Source organism: Rhinatrema bivittatum, chromosome 5 (assembly GCF_901001135.1).
Source record: "Rhinatrema bivittatum chromosome 5, aRhiBiv1.1, whole genome shotgun sequence".
NCBI lineage: Eukaryota > Metazoa > Chordata > Amphibia > Gymnophiona > Rhinatrematidae > Rhinatrema > Rhinatrema bivittatum.
Window position 1 is genome coordinate 245,660,907 of NC_042619.1, and position 21,802 is coordinate 245,682,708.

General features: G+C 43.9%; 1 protein-coding gene across 5 annotated transcripts in view; it reads left to right on the forward strand.

The window, feature by feature from the left end:
* Positions 1 to 21,307, forward strand: part of LOC115092617 (CD99 antigen-like) — a 160,535-nt gene extending 139,228 nt beyond the window's left edge. For all 5 annotated transcript variants that reach the window (XM_029603676.1, XM_029603674.1, XM_029603672.1 and 2 more), the window contains one exon: positions 18,721 to 21,307. In XM_029603676.1, coding sequence (XP_029459536.1) covers positions 18,721 to 18,740 — 20 coding nt within the window. In that variant the 3' untranslated portion in view covers positions 18,741 to 21,307. The remainder of the gene's footprint in view (positions 1 to 18,720) is intronic.
* The last annotated feature ends 495 nt before the right edge of the window (positions 21,308 to 21,802 follow it).

Consider the following 21,802-nt stretch of genomic DNA (forward strand, 5'->3'; position numbering starts at 1 on the left):
AAATCAAATGGACCGGATGGTATACACCCCAGAGTTCTGAAGGAACTAAAAAATGAAATTTCAGACCTATTAGTAAAAATTTGTAACCTATCATTAAACTCATCCATTGTACCTGAAGACTGGAGGATAGCAAATATAACCCCAATATTTAAAAAGGGGCTCCAGGGGCGATCTGGGAAACTACAGACCGGTTAGCCTGACTTCAGTGCCAGGAAAAATAGTGGAAAGTGTTCTAAACATCAAAATCACAGAACATATAGAAAGACATTGTTTAATGGAACAAAGTCAGCATGGCTTTACCTAAGGCAAGTCTTGCCTCACAAATCTGCTTTACTTTTTTGAAGGAGTTAATAAACGTGGATAAAAATGAACTGGTAGATGTAGTATACTTGGATTTTCAGAAGGCATTTGACAAAGTTCCTCCTGAGAGGCTTCTAGGAAAAGTAAAAAGCCATGGGATAGGTGGCGATGTCCTTTCGTGGATTGCAAGCTGGCTAAAAGACAGGAAACAGAGAGTAGGATTAAATGGACAATTTTCTCAGTCTAAGGGAGTGGGCAGTAGAGTGCCTCAGGGATCTGTATTGGGACCCTTACTTTTCAATATATTTATAAATGATCTGGAAAGAAATACGACGAGTGAGATAATCAAATTTGCAGATGATACAAAATTGTTCAGAGTAGTTAAATCACAAGCAGATTGTGATAAATTGCAGGAAGACCTTCTAAGACTGGAAAATTGGGCATCAAAATGGCAGTGAAATGTAATGTAGACAAGTGCAAGGTGATGCATATAGGGAAAAATAACCCATGCTATAGTTACACAATGGGGGTCATTTTTCAAAATGCGGGAAGGCGTTTTCGCATGCGTTAAGGGCTTATCGCATGCGAAAAGCCCCGTTTTCGCATGTGATAGGCCTTTAACGCATGTGAAAACGTGTTTACCGCATGCGATCGCATCATATCGTATGGTGCGATGCAAATTCCAAAAATAGGGAGGGAGGGAGGGAGAGAGAGAGAGAGAGAGAGACTGGCCATAATATCATGGCCCATAGGCAGGTATTTGTATCCCTATGGTAGGGCCACCTAGTAACTCGAGGTGGGGATTAGGTATGAGTGTAGGGGGTTAGGGGCCACTTTGACATTCTACGTGACACCTACGAACAGAACAGTGGTCTCTTGTGAAGATTTGCTGGCCTTCGGAGTGAGGAAACTCACTCCAAGATGAGATTTGGGCAAGGTTCTCTCAACCTAGCTTGATGTTACCCAGGTACACTCATACCTAATCCCCATCTCGAGTTACTAGGTGGCCCTACCATAGGGATACAAATACCTGCCTATGGGCCATCATATTATGGTCGGTCGGTCTCTCTCTCTCTCTCTCTCTCTCTCTCTCTCTCTCTTCATTAAAAATGGTCCCCCAGTGGTTGAACGCAGAATCTGAAATGGTATCGCAATTTGCACTAACTTAGCTCTTCGCACAGGTAATTAGCGCAAATTGCGATAAATACTATATTAGCATAAAACACACCCCTTTTGCTATCGCATGCGGTACTTACTGCATTTTGATAAATCCAGGCCAATGTTAGGTTACATATTAGGTGCTACAACCCAAGAAAGAGATCTAGGCGTCATAGTGGATAACACATTGAAATCGTCGGTTCAGTGTGCTGCGGCAGTCAAAAAAGCAAACAGAATGTTGGGAATTATTAGAAAGGGAATGGTGAATAAAACGGAAAATGTCATAATGCCTCTGTATCGCTCCATGGTGAGACCGCACCTTGAATACTGTGTACCATTCTGGTCGCCACATCTCAAAAAAGATATAATTGCAATGGAGAAGGTACAGAGAAGGGCTACCAAAATGATAAGTGGAATGGAACAGCTCCCCTATGAGGAAAGACTAAAGAGGTTAGGGGCTTTTCAGTTTGGAGAAGAGACGGCTGAGGGTATGATAGAGGTGTTTAAAATCATGAGAGGTCTAGAACAGGTAGATGTGAATCAGTTATTTACTCTTTCGGATAATAGACTAGGGGGCACTCCATGAAGTTAGCATGGGGCACATTTAAAACTAATCGGAGAAAGTTCTTTTTCACTCAACGCACAATTAAACTCTGGAATTTGTTGCCAGAGGATGTGATTAATGCAGTTAGTATAGCTGTGTTTAAAAAAAGGATTGGATAAGTTCTTGGAGGAGAAGTCCATTACCTGCTATTAAGTTGACTTAGAAAATAGCCGAAATAGACTTAGTTTTTGGGTACTTGCAAGGTTCTTATGGCCTGGATTGGCCACTGTTGGAAACAGGATGCTGGGCTTGATGGACCCTTGGTCTGACCCAGTATGGCATGTTCTTATGTTCTCTATCCCAGGTCTCTGCAAGGGACGTGAAAGGAGTCCTGGCCCTGCTCTCCAATGAACTCCACCCTCAAGGCGCTCTGTTCTGTCCCCTGTCTGTTTCAGGATTTGCCACCTTCCTGTACCCTTTGAGGATGGGAGAAAACTTGATAAGAACATAAGTAATGCCATGCTGGGATGGCCCAAGTGGCCAATCTGAATCTCTAGGAATTACCTGCTGGATCCCAAAGAGTAGATCCAATGCTTGTTGCCCACTCCCAGGGATAAGCAGTGGTTTTTCTTGTCTACCTGACTAATAGTTTATGGACTTTTCTTCCAGGAACTTGTCCAAACCCCTTTTAAATTCAGCTATAATACATAATGTATCTTGACTTTGTGCTTTTCCCTTCTTTGGGGCTATATAGTGAAATGGGATGTAAATGATATATCGCCCCCTTCTTTTTAGATACCAGGAAACATCTTTTCTCTTGTGGATCTCCCTTGAAAAGTAATCAGCCTTGTGGTGGCATTTGCCAGCATGGTGGTCTGTTATGCTCGGTGGACTGCGGGCCCATCCTGAGGCCCACCACGCTTACCACCACCCTGGACCCATCTTTTCTTGTCTTCTGATGCTGGGGCCATCCTCCCCAGCAAGATGTGTCCATCCCCCCAGAACTCCATGTAGGCTGCCCAGTGTTGGGCTGCCTCTCCAGTTGTGGCGGGACATCAGGATTTCTAGGCCTTGTCCCCCTTAGGGGACATGTGTGCTGATCTTCCACAATTTGAAGGGCAAGCAGCGGAAATCCGGCAGGGCAGCTCCAGATGACATCACATCCTCTAAGATATTTAAGGCTTCCCTGGACATCGCTCCAATGCCTCAGAAATAGGTTGTTTCATCTTGAAAAGTACATTTCCTCCACATTTCTTTTCCTGATCGTGTTAAGTGTATTCCCGAGTTCCTATGTCTGTTCTTGGTTCCGTGCAGTCTGGTTTGCCTTCTGAGTTTCTGTCTTTATGGTTAGTTTCTTCAGCGTCTTGTCTTGCTCCTCTGGTCCCTTGTCTTTTGGATTGGACTTCTGGCTTTGACCTTGGACTGGCTCCTAGCCTCTTCTCGGATTTACCTTCTGGCTTTGACCTTGGCTTGGACTTCAACACTACTTGATCTCTGCCTGCCCCTGACCTCTGGCTGTTCTCGCTTCTGACTCAACTCTGCCTGCCCAGACCTTTGCTAGAACCATGACACTGTACACTGTACACCGCCCACCTAAACCTCAGCCTGAACCTGACTCCTCTTGCTCTTCCTGTGCTGGCCAGTCACACCCTTGTCTTGACAGATCTCTACCTGCCCAGAGGTCCATACCTAAGTCCAGCTGGCCCCAGCACCTGAGTTCTCAGTAGCTTAAGGGGGAAAAGGACTGGTATTGGTGAAGCTCCAATTAGGTTTCTGCTGCACTAACTTGATGTTAGTGCGCATTCAGTTCCGTTAGTTCGCACTACCTAGTTTTCTAATTTCGAAGTTAGTGCACCCAAATAGGACTTAGGGAGCACTAACAATAAAATGTTACCAATAAGAAAAAGTGTCAATTGGGGAATAGTTCATTAGCTAGAGGTATGGTTCTGCATTCCCATTGGCTGTCTCAACAGTGCAGCCAGTGTGAAACATGGCCATGTCGGGGGACCAATAGTGCTATTACAACTTTTTTGAGACTGTATATCTAACAACTTTATTGAGAACAAAAGAACATGCCATACTGGGTCAGACCAAGGGTCCATCAAGCCCAGCATCCTGTTTCCAACAGTGGCCAATCCAGGCCATAAGAACCTGGAAAGTACCCAAAAACTTAGTCTATTCCACGCTACTGTTGCTAGTAATAGCAGTGGCTATTTTCTAAGTCAACTTAACTAATAGCAGGTAATGGACTTCTCCAAGAACTTATCCAATCCTTTTTTAAACACAGCTACACTAACTGCACTAACCACATCCTCTGGCAACAAATTCCAGAGTTTAATTGTGCGTTGAGTAAAAAAGAACTTTCTCAGATAAGTTTTAAATGTGCCACACGCTAACTTCATGGAGTGCCCCCTAGTATTTCTATTATCCGAAAGAGTAAATAACTGATTCACATCTACTCATTCTAGACCTCTCATGATTTTAAACACCTCTATCATATCCCCCCTCAGCCATCTCTTCTCCAAGCTGAACAGCCCCAATTTCTTCAGCCTTTCCTCATAGGGGAGCTGTTCCATCCCCTTTATCATTTTGGTTGCCCTTCTCTGTACCTTCTCCATTGCAACTAATATCTTTTTTGAGATGCGGTGACCAGAATTGTGCACAGTATTCAAGGTGAGGTCTCACCATGGAGCGATACAGAGGCATTATGACATTTTTCGTTTTATTCATCATTCCTTTTCTAATAATTCCCAACATTCTGTTTGCTTTTTTGACTGCTGCAGCACACTGAACCGATGATTTCAATGTGTTATCGACTATGATGCCTAGATCTCTTTCTTGGGTTGTAACACCTAATATGGAACCCAACATTGTGTAATTATAGCATGGGTTATTTTTCCCTATATGCATCACCTTGCACTTATCCACATTAAATTTCATCTGCCATTTGGATGCCCAATTTTCCAGTCTCACAAGGTCTTCCTGCAATTTATCATAATCTGCTTGTGATTTAACTACTCTGAACAATTTTGTATTATCTGCAAATCTGATTATCTCACGCGTCGTATTTCTTTCCAGATCATTTATAAATATATTGAAAAGTACGGGTCCCAATACAGATCCTTGAAGCACATTACTGCCCACTCCCTTCCACTGAGAAAATTGTCCATTTAATCCTACTCTCTGTTTCCTGTCTTTTAGCCAGTTTGTAATCCACGAAAGGGCATTGCCGTCTATCCCATGACTTTTTTCTTTTCCTAGAAGCCTCTCATGAGGAACTTTGTCAAAAGCCTTCTGAAAATCCAAATATACTACATCTACCTGTTCAGCTTTATCTACATGTTTGTTAACCCCTTCAAAAAAGTGAAGCAGATTTGTGAGGCAAGACTTGCCTTGGGTAAATCCATGTTGACTGTGTTCCATTAAACCATGTCTTGCTATATGTTCTGTGAGAATAAAGTCCACCTCTCCTTCATTGCAGTCCTTGTGGCTGTTGATGATTTACCCGTCTTGACACACCCTGTATTATTTTGATTTCCTCGGTGGTGTGTCTTGCTCTCCACTTCCCTAGTGGTTATGGAATTCTTATCCAATGGACTTACTATATCTTTTGGGGGGGGGGGGAGTGAATGTATGGCCCACAACATTTGAAATACTTAATTCTCAGAATTAACAACCAGACACATCAGATAACTAGAACCTTTCAAGCTCCTCTGGGTTCATTAGAATTTTATTGTGGCAGGAAAAATGGCTCACAACAGTAACAAATTATGGGGTTCATTTACTAAAGGTTTTTTCCCATTCTGTGTCTATGGGAAAAATGCTTAGTAAATGACCCCCTACATTAGCTGTTGCTTTGTTTCTTTGGCATATGAAAATAGCTCTGTTTCCAGAAGTCTTAACACCTTATGTCAAATTAATTTCATCTTATACTTTACAGATACATTGCTATCTAAACAACAAGCACAAAAGATTACATGTGATCTGTCTTACGAGATTTCTGCAGGAGGGAAGAAACATCTGGGCAGTATTTCCTGCTTAGCAGAATCCATAATGCTTTGCTCTAACTCAGTATTTCTTGGTTCAGATAGAACACGGCTCCCTTAATGGTCACCTGGGCTAGCTTCTACATATTGTCACAGGCCTTCACTGGTTTTACATTGTAAAACTGCTGCAATACTGATTTTTATGTGGATGCATAGTCTGTGTTCGCCATAATACTTTGAGCAATATGCTCATAAGGTCTCTCTCTGAACCATTGGTACAAAGGCAGTAATCAACTTTGGCAGGAGGCAGAGTTATGACATCCCTGTAGTCCAAAGATGGCATGCCAAGATAGTTTATAAACAGGCCTCTTTTTAAGCCTTCCTTGGGTCTTATTGCTCCAAAAGCAGAAAATGTGATTGGATATACCATGGCCCACTAGCATAGGACTGGTGGATAAGAAGAAGGTTTCTTAAGCTGATTCAGAGCCTAGATAATGAGCCTAGATAATGTGGTGAGGAATGGTTATTAGCAGACACATTTTGTGGACCAGAATGTGCTTCTTGGTTGGATGCAGTGTCTGTCAATGCCATAGAAGTTACAACAACTTTCTCTAGCTGTGTCAGCTAACTTCATCTGTGCAAAACATTGTCCTGCTTATTGAGCAATAGCACTTTTAGTCTCCGTACTGCTTCTTAGTATCCATAATGCTTTGCTGTAACTCTGTATTTCTTGGTTCAGATAGAACACAGCTCACTAACAGGCCGATACAGTACAGTATCGGCCTGTACTTTACAGTACAGTGCGCTCCGGTGGAGCGCACTGTTAACTCGCGATTGGATGCGCATTTTCGATGCACTAGCTTTACCCCTTATTCAGTAAGGGGTAATAGCGCGCCCAACACCCCCCCTCCCCCGAACCTAATAGCGCCCGCAACATGCAAGTGCATGTTGATGGCCCTATTAGGTATTCCCGCGCGATACAGTAAGTAAAATGTGAGGGCAAGCCGCACATTTTACTTTAAGAAATTAGCACCTACCCAAAGGTAGGCGTTAATTTCTGCTGGCGCCGGGGAAGTGCACAGAAAAGCAGTAAAAACTGCTTTTCTGTGCATCCTCCGACTTAATATCATGGCAGTATTAAGTCAGAGGCCCCAAAAGATTTAAAAAAAAAAAATTTTTAAATGGGCCCATGGCTCGCGGGTTGAAAACCGGACACGTGGCTGTCAGCGGGTTTGAGAACAGATGCTGGCAAAATTGAGCGTCTGCTGTCAAACTCGCTGACAGCTGCCGCTCCTGTCCAAAAAGAGGCGCTAGGGACGCACTAGTGTCCCTAGCGCCTCTTTTTGCCGCGGACCCTAATTTAAATAAATTAATTTACTGTATCGCGTACACAGGAGAGTGTCTTGTGCACACGCAGGAGATTGGGTGCTCGCCCACTCTCCCACTATTTTTACTGTATCGGCCCGTTAATGGTGACCTGGGCTAACTCATACATAGTGCCACTGGTCTCACCTTGCAAAGCTGCTGCAGGGCCGACTTATGTGGAAGCACAGTGTGTTCGCTATGACAGGCTGATGCAAAACTGTGTGCTACAACCAGCGCACGGCTCAACACGCAATTGAACGGGCACCCATAACCCCCGATGCAAAAGGGGAATTAACGTGTCCAAAATGCATGTCAAATTGAGCATGTAGCTAATAGCACTCATTACACACACAATGCATGTAGATGAGGCTATTGCCTAATTCCCGCAATGCAAAAAACTTCCTGTGCGGCCAATGCACCCTTGCAACGCAGCAAATTTTATGCCAGCCTGAGGCTGGCTTAAAGGACTGCCACGCTCAAAGGGCTCATTGTAAAAAAAAAATAAAATAAAATAAAAAACAAAAATTCCTGCTGTCCATGATCCCTGCTACTAGTATCATCGCAATACTACATAGGAGGGACCACAGAAAGCAGAATCATATAAAAAAATTAAAAAATAAACTTGCGAAAATTTCTGGGAGCCCAATATACACCCACTGTTTACACAGTCCAGTCCGTATATATTGTGAGTGTATGTTGTGCTGATAGCTGGAGAAAATGGATGCTCATATTGAGCGTCTGTATCCTAACCCACACTGACAGCCACTTTCCCTGGGTGCCTGATGCCAAGGAAGTGCTAGGGATGCACCGTTTTCCCTTAGTCCCTCCTTTTTACCTTGGCAGCTCATTTTTTAATATTAAATCAGGCACCTGGGAGAGGTGGATTGGCGCAGGTTAGGAGAGTAGGCGCTCCATCATGAGTGCCTGTTTTACTTGTGCCAATATTGCATCAACCTGACTGTGTAATATGCTCAGAGGGTTGGGGAAAGTATTTGACAAAGTCCCTCATAAGCGATTTCGTAGGAAATTAGAAAGTCGCGGGATAGGTGGCAGTGTCCTGTTATGGATTTGCCTACTGGTTAACAGATAGAAAACAGAGTGGGAAAATGTACCATTTTAGCATAATGGAAAAAAATGCCCCAGGGATCTGTTCTGGGACAGATGCTTTTTAATATATTTATAAATAACCTGGAAATGGGAACAAGTGAGATGATCAAATGTGCTGATGACAAAATTATTCAAAGTTGTCAAATTGCAAGAGGACATTGCAAAACGGGGAGACAGGGCATGCAAATGAAATTTAATGTAGACAAATGCAAAGTGATGCACTTAGGGAAGAGAAACCAAAATTATAGGTACACAATTAGGAGTCACCACTCAGGAAAAGGATCTAGGTGTCATCATTGAAAATACATTGAAATCTTTTGCTCAGTGTGCAGCAGCAGCAGCCAAGAAATCAAATAGAATGCTATGGATTATTAGGAAAAGAATGGAGAATAAAACAGGATATCATCATGCCTTTGTATCGCTCTATGGTGTGATCTCATCTTGAGTATTGTGGGCAGTTCTGGTCACCATGTCTCAAGAAAGATATAGCAGAATTAGAAAAGGTACAGAGAAGGGTGACCAAGATGATAAAGGGGATGGAACGATTCCCCTAGGAGGAAAGGCTAAAGAGGTTAGGACTTTTCAGCTTGGAGAAGAGACAGCTGAGGGGAGATATGATTGAGGTCTATAAAATAATGAATGGAATGGAGCAAGAAACCATTACTGTTTACTCTTTCAGAAAGTATAAAGACCAGGGGACTCACAGTGAAGTTACTGGGTAATACATTTAAAACTAATAAGAGAGAATATTTTTTTACTCAATACATAATTAAGTTCTGGCATTCATTGCCAGGAGATGTGGTGAAAGCTATTATTATAGCTGCATTTAAACAAGATTTGGATAATTTCCTGGAGGAAAAGTCCATTTAATAATTATTACCAAGGGAGCATTGCAGAAAGCCACTGCTCATTCTTGGGGTAAGCAGCTTGGAATCTATCTGCCCCTTGGGATCCTGCCAGGTTCTTGTGGCCTGGATTGGCCACTGTTGGAGACCCTTGGTCTGACCCAGTATGGCAAGCCTTATATCCTTATGGGATTGGCTTCACGCAGGAGTAGCAGGCTTCTCTCACTTTCTTTCTTTCTTCTCTAAGATTATGCAGAAGACCACTGTACTACTGACCACTTTATTTACAGTTATTAGTATACATTCTTCCACACATTCCAATCCAGGTATTAGCCTACTGCTTGCAGATGTCCTCTGCTCCATCCTCTTAAGGCAGCCCCCAAATCTTCTAATTCCGGGGAAGTTTGGCCCCCTTACATATTAGCACTTGCAGCTAGATGCCAAGCTGCTGTATTTCCAGATGAACGATCAGCATTTCTTGTAGCTATTAGCTCTCTCTCCAGGGCCTTTTTCATGCTCTGCTGTTCAGTGCCTGCTGCCTCCTGTTCTCTTTCCTACCCCCACCTTGGCTGCCTCCTTCTCTCCCTCTTGTGAACTAGCAGTTTGGGCTTTTAATGTCTGATACAATCTTCATTCCCTGGGGGGGGTGGGAGTGAGGCTGCCCTTCTCATCTTTAAATGGGAGAGAAAAAAAAGAAACTGTTGCAATGTGCCCTTGTGCCCTTTCAAGCTCAGCCATTGGACGCGCGTTTTCGACGCACTAACGTTACCCCTTATTCAGTAAGGGGTGGAAAACGCGCGTCCAAACCCCCCCCCCCCCCCCCCGAACCTAATAGTGCCCGCAACATGCAAATGCATGTTCATGGCCCCATTAGGTATTCCCGCGGGATTCAGAAAGGAAAATGTACAGCCAAGCTGCACATTTTACTTTCAGAAATTAGCACCTACCCAAAGGTAGGTGCTAATTTCTCCGGGTACCGGGAAAGTGCACAGAAAAGCAGTAAAAACTGCTTTTCTGTGCACCCTCCGACTTAATATCATGGCGCTATTAAGTCGGAGGTCCCGAAAGTTACAAAAAGTTAAAAAAAAAAAAAAAAAGATATTTATATATTTTGAAGTCCGTTCGCGGGTTGAAAACCGGACACTCAATTTTACCGGCGTCCGGTTTCCAAACCCGTGGCTGTCAGCGGGCTCGAGAACAGACGCCGGCAAAATTGAGCGTCGGCTGTCAAACCCGCTGACAGCCGCCGCTCCTGTCCAAAAAGAGGCACTAGGGACGCGCTAGTGTCCCTAGCACCTCTTTTTACCACCGGGCCTAATTTGAATACTGAATCGCGTGCACGGGAGAGTGGCCTGTGCGCGCGCCGGGAGAGCAGGCTCTCCCGTGGACTTTACTGTATCGGCCCGTGTATTAGAAGTCGACCACCTATGCTGCTAAGAATGAGTGCATCCACAATGGTGAGGAGGGCAACTCTTGAGTTCCACCCAGTAAGTATCTTTAGACAGAAAAGGCATGGGGGTCACGTAGGGGAAAGGGATGCAGTTACCCTGACAGGTGGAGTTTTTACCAGCTGCTAAAACCTCCAAACTGTTTCCGGGTGTCCAGTTCAACCTAATTGGGTCCAGTGCTGGAACCAGAGGGCTTTTCTTCCCCATGAGGTCACTTTCTGTAAGGCAAGGATCCTCAGACATTCCATTCCCCAGAATTCCTATGGGCTCACTTCCTCTCCCTGTTCTCATTTGCTCTCAGTCTCCCCCTGGTTCCAAACTGCTGCAAATCCAGTGACATGCAGGCTGATTTGTCACACAATTCATGACCTGCCTTGTGAAGGGGATCTCATTGATAGGCTCCCCTAATCTCTATACCTTTGAGGAAGCCAACTGCAGGATGCCCACAGAAATTCGCTGTCCTCCTTAATAACAGGTCAGCCAGGGTATTGGTTTTTCCCAATTTATGTATGTTTAATATTATGTATGTTTCTTGTAAATCGCCCAGACCTTGTTTGTGTAGGGCGTCTAATAAATTTTTAAAAAATGAAAATGACCAACCATAGGGTTGGTATGTGCCATTTTAACACTTCCTGCTAAAACATTTGGGGGATAAGTAAGCTTTTTTCTTTCCCACTCTTCATCATAGGACACTCAGTATAATAAATGATTTTTTTAAATCAAAATGAGAGAAATTGTGTGGTTGGTCTTTAATAACTTGCTTTCCCATTGTACGGACTATTATAAACAACTTTCACAATATCTAATTCAGGCTCCTAACTTAAGTTCCAAAATTTAGCTCAGCTTTTTTTTTTTTAATTTCAGCCTCTGAGTCCAGCATAAGGACAATCGGATAAACCATATTCTAAAATTAAAATAAATTAACAATAGTAAAAGAGAAAGAAGGAAGTAGGGGAGAAGATGTGGTGAAAGTGGATCCTTGGACCAAGGTGGAATTTGGTGCAAACTGCAGGAAGGTGCCCTGCAGGTCCCCACCATCCACAGGTGGAGCTGGCTGAAGCAGAGGCCCTACTGGAGCTTCACCAATACCAGCCCTTGTTCCCTTTAGGTTGAGCCCTCGGGTGCTGGGGCCGGCTGGACTTAGGTGCAGGCCTCGGTGCAGGTGAAGATCCATGGCATGGAAGACGTTGCAAGGCAGCATAGACAGGACAAACACCAGTCAGGGTAGGTGGTAGAGAACTGCCTGCTTCTGACCACAGCCTGAATCTGACCTTGCTTTGTCAGAGTTGTGGACAAGGGAGACAGAGTTCAGTCAATAATGATATGCAGGCACAGGTCAAGCAGCATCAAGGCCCAATCCAAGATCAAAGCCAGAAATCCGAACCAAGGTCAAGGCCAGAAGATCAAACTGAAGCAAGGAACGAGAGGAGGACGAGGGACCACAGGAGCAGGACCAGGTGCTGAAGACAGAGGACTGACCAGGAAGACAAGAACTCAATAGGAACCAGACTGCCAACAGAACCAGGAACAAGAGATGGGAACTCAGGAGCACACAGCAAGAATCAGGAACAGGAGTCAGGAACATAGAGGCAATGCATTTCTCCAAGGAGACAACCTATTGCCAAATGAGAAACGCCTGCTAAAATGTTCTCTTAAAGGCTCCAGTGTCTGGCATCTTCAGGCACCTCTGGGGTTTTCCCACTATGGCTTCTTTAAGAGGGATGCTGTTTGCTCCTAGGAGGGACCTAAGGCAGGAGCAGCATTGGCGGTAGGCCAGGATCAGGGGCTTGTCTCGAGTTAGTGGGAAGCTTGGCAGAGGAGGCGGATGGAGCACGGCAGTGAGCTGCATGCATACTGGGTGGTCTGTAAACATCTGTGGCCAGCATCCGAGGCTGTGGGGGTAAGAGTGACAGGCCCATGGGCTGCCAAATGCAACAGATTGTAGGAAGTGCCATGCTGGCTCTGACCAAAGTCCATCAAGCCGAACAGCCTGTTTTTGACAGTGGCCAGAATAGGTCACAAGTACCTGGCAGATCCCAAATACTTGATCTATAATCATTCCCAGAGATGAGCACCGGCTTTACCAAATCTACTTGACTAATAATTGTTTATGCACTTTTCCTTCAGGACCTCGTCCAGCCCTCTATTGAACCTTGCTAGGTTACTTGCCTTGACTACGTCCTCCGGCAACAGATTTCCATAGCTTGATATTTATTTTTTATTTATTTAGAAACTTTTATATACTGGTTTACATTTGAACAAAAAAGGCTTGAAAATACATGTTAACAGGGGAAGCGAACTGGGAGGGGGATAACAAGGAGCAGCATGGAAAGAAAGATTAACATAACAGCAACAAGCATAAGTTAACAATATAATTTGTTCCTTAATATAAGGAGGTTGTGATCACCATGGGACGGAGCAGGGATGGGGTGGAGGGGGATCTATTCAGGATAGGCTTGTTTGAATAGCGTTTTTAATTTCTTTTTGAATTTGAATAAACATGGTTCGAGGCGCATGTGTACAGGGAGGGAGTTGCAGAGAGAGGGGCCTGCAATAGAGAGGGCACGATCGCGAGTGGAAGAGAGGTGGGCTGTTTTCAGAGAGGGAACATGTAGTGTGTGCCTTTGTTGGTGGATGTGGTGGGATGAGTGGACTGTGGGGTATTGAAGGGGATGTTGAGCCAATTGGAGTTGTGGGTGTGGATGGATTTGTGTATTATGGTCAAGGTTTTGTAGTGAATGCGGGAGAGGATGGGGAGCCAGTGAAGGTCTTTGAGGATGGGGGTAATGTTTTCGTATTTGCGTGTGTTAGTGATGAGTCTTGCTGACGCGTTTTGCAACATTTGTAAAGGTTTTATGGTAGAGAGGGGGAGCCCTAGGAGGAGTGTGTTGCAGTAATCTAGTTTGGATGTTATGGTGGCTTGTATTACTGTGCGGAAATCCTGGGTGTACAGTAGGGGTCTGAGTTTCTTGAGTATGTTGAGCTTGAAAAATCCTGTTTTGAGAATGGAGTTGATGTATGGTTTCATACTTAGTTGATGGTCTAGGAAGACACCGAGGTCCCTGACAAAGGGTTGTGCTGTGATGTTGTTAGGCTGAAGGGGGGTGGGGGAGGAGTGTGAGGATATGAGGAGGAGTTCAGTTTTATTAGTATTGAGGTATTGGTAGTGCGCTGAGTGAAAAAATACTTCCTACTGTTTGTTTTAAATTTGCCAGTGCTAGTTTCATGGCATGTCCTCTAGTCCTAGTGTTGTTTGAAAAGGTAAATAACCATTCCCTATTTACTTACATTTATAAAACACAATCATAACCTCTTAGTCTAATCTCTTCTAAGATAAAGAGCCCTAATCTCTTTAGCCTCTCTATAAGGCAGCTTTTCCATTCACTTTTATCATTTGTTGCCCTTCTCTATACTTTTTCTATGTCTGCTGTGCTTTTCTTAAAATGGGGCAACCAGAACTGCAATTAATACTCAAGGTGCGGTTGCACCATGGATCTATACAAAGACATTGTGATAATCTGTTTTTGTTCTCTGTCCCTTTCCAAATAATTCTTAGCATTCTATTTGCCTTTTTGACTGCTGACACATACTGAGCTGAAGATTTCAAGGTATTGTCCAGGACTCAGAGGTCCTTTTGCTGGGCGGTGACTCTTAACACGGAACCCAGTTTCATGTATCTGTAGTTGGGATTATTTTTTCCTGTGTACATTACTTTGCACTTGTCCACATTAAAATGTATCTGTCATTTAGATATCCAGTCTCCTAGGTCCTTCTGATGTTCCTCATCCAGTAGAATCAGATGCGTTCATAAGAAATTCATGTAATATATTTCAAATATCTATGCTATAAAAACCAGCATAAAAGAGCACATTATGAAAGTTTTTGTAATATAGGAAATATCTCATAGCAGGTCAAATTTGGACTTTTCTCCTTTCAGAAAAAGGCATTCAAACTTTTTTTTGTTTTTGTTTTTTGAGCAGCAATCATATAAAGTTTCCAGTCGAAAGAAAATGAAAAGATGACTTACCTGATAATTTTGTTTTCCTTAGTATAGACAGATGGACTCAGGACCAGTGGGTTTATGCTCCCCTGCCAGCACATGGAGACTGAGCAAGCTGATGTCACAGTATACATAATCTGATAAAAGAGTAAGAGATGTACTCCTATTTCCTGTTCAGAAGATGGGTCGGCAAACCTTCATTGGGAAGGTCCACCACTTGAGCCCGCTGTTCTCTTGGGCTGCCGGCAACAAAAGGACTGAGACCTGCTGAAAGGCCAAGTCCACTGAAAGGTTGTCCCTTTGTAGGGATGAAAATGCCTGGAACCCCAGAAACGACCTCTCATACCAAAGGTGCGCTGTAACTGTTTCTTATCCTCCTGGCAACTGAGGCAGCGGAGACTCGCCCCACTTACTGGCCAGTTTCTCCAACTCTCTCCCAAACAAGAGCGAGCCTTTAAAGGACATCTTGGTAAGCTTGGCTGTGGAAGCTGTGTCAGCTGACCAATTTCACAACCAGAGTTGACGCCTGGCCATTAATCACCAAAGCCACTCCTCTGGCCGAGGTCTGGACAAATCCGCTAAAAAGGTGGCAGCAGGCTCCATAACCACTCTGGAATTCCCTCCAGGCTCATCAGCCTCCTGAGAGAAGCAGACAAGATCTCGCCACTAGGGTGCAACAGGAGGCAATCTGTAAACTCATTGCCACTGCCTCAAAAGCTTGTTAAAGAATAGCCCCAATCCTTCTATCATGTACATCCTTCAAAGCCGCTCCTCCCTCTATAGGGATAGTCATCCGCTTAGACACAGCACATACCAGAGCATCCACTTTGGGGAAAATGCAAGCGCTCTCTCACAGCCGGATCCAGGGGGTACAGGCCTTCCAATGTCTGACCCCTGGAACAGGTGTAAGAACTAGGCAATCGCCTAGGGCGCCACAGGTTTAGGGGTGACCCAGCAGCTACCTACTGCTTCCATCGGACCTGCTCAGAATTGTGAAAAAATTTGTCCGGATTCCCGACACTGGTGGCAGTTGCAGGACCTAGGCCAGCAATTCTCAACCGGTGTGTTGCGTGCCCCTCGCAGCCAGCAGGGACCGAAAAAATGAAGACCGGTGCTGCTAAGCCGCCGCTGGAGACCAGGCTGCTGGGGCCGAAGACAAGCTGTTCAGCTAGGGGCTTGTGTGTATTTGAAATCGGAAGGGTGCTTCTGTGTGTGTGTGTGTGTGGCATGTATGTGAGGCAGGGAGGGTGTGTGTGTGGCATGTATGTGAGGCAGGGAGGGTGCTTGTGTGTGTCAATGTGTGTGTGCGAGAGAGAGATGGAGCAATTGTGTGATTGGGAGAGATTGATCATGGAGATGACTAGTATGTGTGTGCCTGTGTGCATGAGAGAGAGGAGACTGGTTGTGGTCCCTAAGGAAGAGGACCGTGAGGACAGCTTCAGCAGCTATTGCTGCTTCTGGTGTGGCCTGCAAGGGAAAGGAGCAGGAGAACTGCTGGAGAGGGTAAGTAAAGGTGGCTTTAAGTTCATTTTTCTTGATTGACTACCATTTTAATTATTGGGTAGTATGTGATGTCTGCTGTTTTGAAATATTTTATTGGTGTTTGGTAAAGCTTTCAAATTTGCATGAGTCTTTAATTATTGGATATTCTATTCATCAGCTGTTTTGAAATTATTTTATTAGTATGATTTTACTATTATGATGATTTATATAGCTTGATTTTGATTGTTTCATGAGGAATGGTGAAATTTTTGTTTTTCCATTGTTGCACTGTATAGAGTCTGGCGAGATGTGTTTTACAGTTTTTGTCTGCACATTTCTATTTATACTTTGTGGCTTTATTCTGTATTTGGTGAGGGTTTGTGTTCTGCATGCAAAGACTGAGATGAAGCATTCTTTTAGTATGTGGTTTCCCTGTAGGGATCTGTAGAAGCTTGGCCTGTTCTGTTTTCCTGATAGGAGGTGTATTGGTATTTTAGATTCTGGTGTAATATTTGTGGTATTCTTTTTCATAGGTAGGGTTGTTATTCTTTGAGTGTTGGCAGATAGTATTGTGTTGATACGGGAGGACCATGCCAAAACATATCACAATAAGTATGATGCCATATGAATTCCAAGATGCCAAGTTTTCTTGTTGGCATCACAACAGTGCATGAAATTATCACAACAACGTGTATATTAATTTTACCTCAATGTCATTTTTCATGTAAAATGTTATAAATGCGTATCTTAAAATTGTGTATGGGGAGGGGGCACCAGCCTGTAAGGTTTGCCTAGGGTGCCTAATACCCTTGCACCGGCCCAGCCCCCTTTAAAAGAAATTTGCCTCAGGGCCATCCCATTCCAGATCAATCAATTCCTGGATGGCAGCCACACCGAGAAAAAACAAGAGGCTTTACATAAGGAAACGAAAATGGGATTCTTCGGCTCTGACATGGCATCCGAACCAGGAACTCCCTGCTGTTTCAAGGTCTGGGAAATCAGGGTGTTCATCTCCATGAAAAAAACTGCAACATGGTTCAATACAGTTCCAGCCCTGGAGGTATTTCCCATCTTCTAGGGAATTGGGATCAACTTCATCCTCTGTGCCATCCGGATTCCTGTTGAGAACACCCGCAGGGAGCAGAGGTGAGCCCCAGTGCTTAAGCATAGGACTGGAAGAGGGAGGAACCACCAGCTAAGGGGCTGACTGGACAGAAATGGGGGAAGTGGAAGACTGGGCCTGAAGAAAAGGTTGTAAGCCGTGAAAAAAATTCCACCCATGAAAAAGGAGCTGGAGCTCTTCCCGCTGGCAAGGACAGTTCTATGGAGGAGCCAGTCAAGGGAGAACCATGATCTGGCATCCCTCCAGTCAAGGCCATGACCAACCCATCATCAGAATGGGAAGAGCCAGGCTTAGCAAAATCGAAGGAAGACAACTCTCCCTGAGCATCTGAGCAGCGCTGACACAGGTTAGAAGCCAGGTCAGGCTGAGAAGCCCTTATATGACAGGCAACACAAACAGGAAGACGCTTAGGCTTCTTGCTTACTGGAGCCATCGCTGCGGTAAACATGCGTCAGAATGGCTCGTGCTAAAAAGTGAAATGTGCCCAAAAAGTAAGCGCCTAGAAGAAATCGCAGCAAGGTGCATGCACAACCTGTACACTAAGTTAAGCCGTAAAACGGTTTGGGTGCGTAAAAAGCGCACCCAAAAACTGAGCGCAACACACTGTGCATACTTGACAGCCTATAGAGGGCAGCAGAACATGCACAAGAACGTGTGAAAACAGCCATCGCGGCTTACCACATGGTGTGCAAGAAAAAAGCCTAAGTGCAGGGCTTAGCCCACCTGGGACCACGCAACGCACCAGGCTGCCCAGTTCCCCAATCCCAACAGGAGCGGGAACAAACATCTGCACGGTGCACTGAGAATGGAGACCAGAGGAAGTCCTTAACCGGTAAGCGCTGAGCTCAGGTGAGTACAGAGACTGTCTTTGGCCTGTGAGGGGAAGAGGGCATCTGCCGTCACTGCTGCTCTCGGCCTCCTGCAACCGCTGCCTTTCAGCTGAACTAACAGTTATGTCCACGCCAGGAAACCCAGCTACTGGACCAAGGCACACCTCTGAGGAACCATGGAAATCACCTCAGGAATTCTCAACAGGGGGAGGGATCTTTAGGTATCACTGCAGGAGAGCGGGGCTTTCTTTTCCTGACTTTAGAATTTCAAATTTCTCCTTTCAAAAAGCTCAAAGCAGTCCCCATATGGAGATGCACATCTGCTATCTGGAAAAGGAGAATACTGGCAGGCTGAGGTCACTGCAGGGTTATATATACTATGACGTCAGCTTGCTCTGTCTCCATCTGCTGGCAGGGGAGTGTAAAGCCACTGGTTCTGAGTCCATCTGTCTACACACTAGGAAAACTTATTTTGGTGTCGTCTTGGTTTTTTTTTTTGTTTGTTTTTAATTTTCTTCTGTTTCCATTGCAGTTACTGATGACAGCTACTAATCGTCTGAGCCAAAGATGGTGATGAAGGCCACGAAAATGTTTGAAGGCAACTTGCAAATCTGCCTGAACCAACCTTATCATAGCAAGAGGGTTTTGCAGAAGTGTTGGCTGGGTGGGGGCGGGGGGGGGGGGGGGTGGTAGAGGGGAAGGATTAGGAAGCTAACATATCCAGATTCTAATTTTAAGGGTTTTCCACCCCTGTTTAGCATCAATTTTGTGCACTACCTGGGGTTTTTAAGTCTTGAAGTACACTAGATTGAATTAAACCCTCTCTTCCTACTTCATAAATTCCTCTAGAAATTAATAATCAGTTATCTTTTTTACACTGCAGTCTTTAAGCATTATGAAGTAAACTGGGTAATAGTTTTCTCTCATGTAACAATGCCAATATCTGTTTGAACTTTAGACAGGGGGGGACCAGCAAAAATGTTCCTGAGGAGGATACTTCAGCTTAGCAGCAAAAAGGGTAATGAAATTAGCAGAGACAGAGCTTGGGTGTGACATTCAAATATTCTCTTTAGTTTTTAGCTTTCTAAGAGCCAGGTGTGCTATAGAGTTTTCCCTTGTTGTCTCTGTTGGGGGGGGGGGGAGCAGGAAGCTTAGCACATCTGGCTCCAAATTAGCATACTGATTATTATTTTATATTGTACTATAAAAAAAACAAACAAACCTCAAAACATCAATACCAATGTTTTGCAAGTCAGACTGTGAATGAGTCTGAAGAGGCACCTCTGGCAAGCATGCTGTGTAGGTACAGTATCATTATTCAGGGTCTTGCTATAATTAGATGACCCTTCACAAAGCTTGACATTGTAGCATAGCGGAGCTCTTAACCCAGTCTCTGGTTTTAACTGTGGGGCCTTGGTAGCTCTCTTAACTTGCTTGTGCTCAAGCCGCGATATTTAACCTCTTTGAGGCAAGGGCCATTGTAATAATTTTGTGCAGTGTTGTGTATACTGATTCATAGAAATATGAATTGCTTCCCTTGCACAGAATACAGCGTGCCTTAAAAAGTCAAAACATTTTTTTTTCAGGCTATTCAATTTAGACTTTATTCTGGAGGTGCGGAGTCCTCTGGGCCTTTTTCAAAATGGTGCATGTGGTCCCAAAAGCTTTAGCATAGCATCATTTTGACTTTTGGATTGGTCCAAAGGCATCACATTCTGTGGAGGTGTGCTTTAAAAACTTGTTTTCAAAGTCCACAATGGATGCCAAGTAAACTCGAAGGAAAGGGGTGGGGGGAGGGAGGTAGGGTCTGCTGTGCGGACCTTCATCAAAATCCTGTTCAGGCTTCACCCTTTTAGATATAATGTATAAATACAGCATAAACTGCTGAAGAAAAAATCCAGACCAAAAGCTTTTTTTTTTTTTATATTAACAAAAGGAGTGCAACAGCTTATGAAAACCAAATTTTAGAAGAAAAACGAGACCTAGGAATAAGATCCAAAGAGAATGCAATAGGTAAAAGAAACAATCAAGCTAATATTCTAAGGAATCTAACTAGTGTAGGTATATTTTTTTTATGGGGGGTTGTCATTGGTTGTCATTCTGCCCCCAGTGGGGTTGTGGCAGGGCGATTACCCATAGGGTTCTCAATCTCAATGAAAAGGCTCAGCCAGGACCCTTCTCAGCTCATAGTGCAGGCCCCGTGCTTGGAGCTCAGGCCAAAGGAAGACTATTGCTATGAGACACACACACAGGAAAAAAGTTTTAAGTGAAGAATGACAGCTGGAAGTATTTCATTAGGGTTTGATGATCAGCTGCATCTTTGCAATCTCTTTGGAATGTGGCGTCTCTCTGACAGTGCGTGAGGGGGGAGCAAGAGAAATCCGTACTGGGTTGCATCAGGGCCAAGCTGTCTGTTCCACCTCCCCCCGGCTGTCCAAGTCGGAAGCCAAGGTATTTGGTTGTTCATTTTGATGAAGCAGCTTTGTTTTCATGCCATTTTTATATTTTTTTTTTTTGGCTATTTTTTTTTTTTTAACAAAATTATGACACTAGTAGGCTATTACAAAATTTTGATTTTGAACATTTGTTTATACAAATGTTTTACCCTACAGGATGTATAAGCTCAGAACAGAAAATATTTGCTGTCATTTAGGTCGCGTTCAGCAGGCCAAGCATAAAAATTTCCCAGATAACTTTATTCAGTGCAAAATACTTGGTTAAGTGTTCCACTGAATATACTGAACTAAAGTTATCCAGTAAGTTTAGGGCAGGTAATTTTCTGACCAGTTTCACCCAGTTAATTTGGTCAGGATAACACAGAATATCAGTGCCACCTGGACAAAGTGAAATGGCATTGCCTCTTTGTAGGTGGGTAAATGTGGTGTATCTGAGTCACCGGGACAAAATTTAGCCAGGGAGTGGGGGAGGGGGCAGAATTTCTCAAATTTCATGTCTTTTGTTCGGGTAACTTAGACATTTTCCTTTTCAAAGCCTTTGAAGTGTTCAGTGATTTACACCATTTTCCATCCATTGGGCAAAATATGTACTTCAGCTCCGTTCCTTGGTATTTGTATTTTATATCTTGCACCCAATAAAGTAACTGCGTGTTTTGTAATGCATCGTTTGTGTGTGTTCATTCTTAATACCTGGCAGCTACTGGCTCTTTTTTTTTCTGCTAAGCTTCATATAATGCAGGTAGAAAGTGGTAAAGGTGAGGATTTGGGACATCTTTTCTTGGGTTTCTATTCTAAGAAACTGGAAAGTTTATTAAAAAAAAAACACAAAAAAAAAACTGGGCACAGGAGTGTATCTCTGTAGAAAATAAAATGATCCTCTGAGCTGGCGTAAATGTCAGGTGGAATAGCCCCAGGTTCCAAAACTCATGAGTTTTACAGAAGCGAAACCTTGGCGAGAGGGAACCATGGAACTGTTTTTAGATTTAAAATCTTAAAATTCCATTGCCAAAATACTAATCTTTGCATTTCCCAGGTATGCTAGAAAAGTACCAATGGCAGTGAAAAATGTTTGGCTTCCTTGTAACCAGATATTTTCAGAATTCAAGTATCCGGAACGGGGAATGGTTTTGAAACTCCAGCTTTAACTCTATTAGGTGC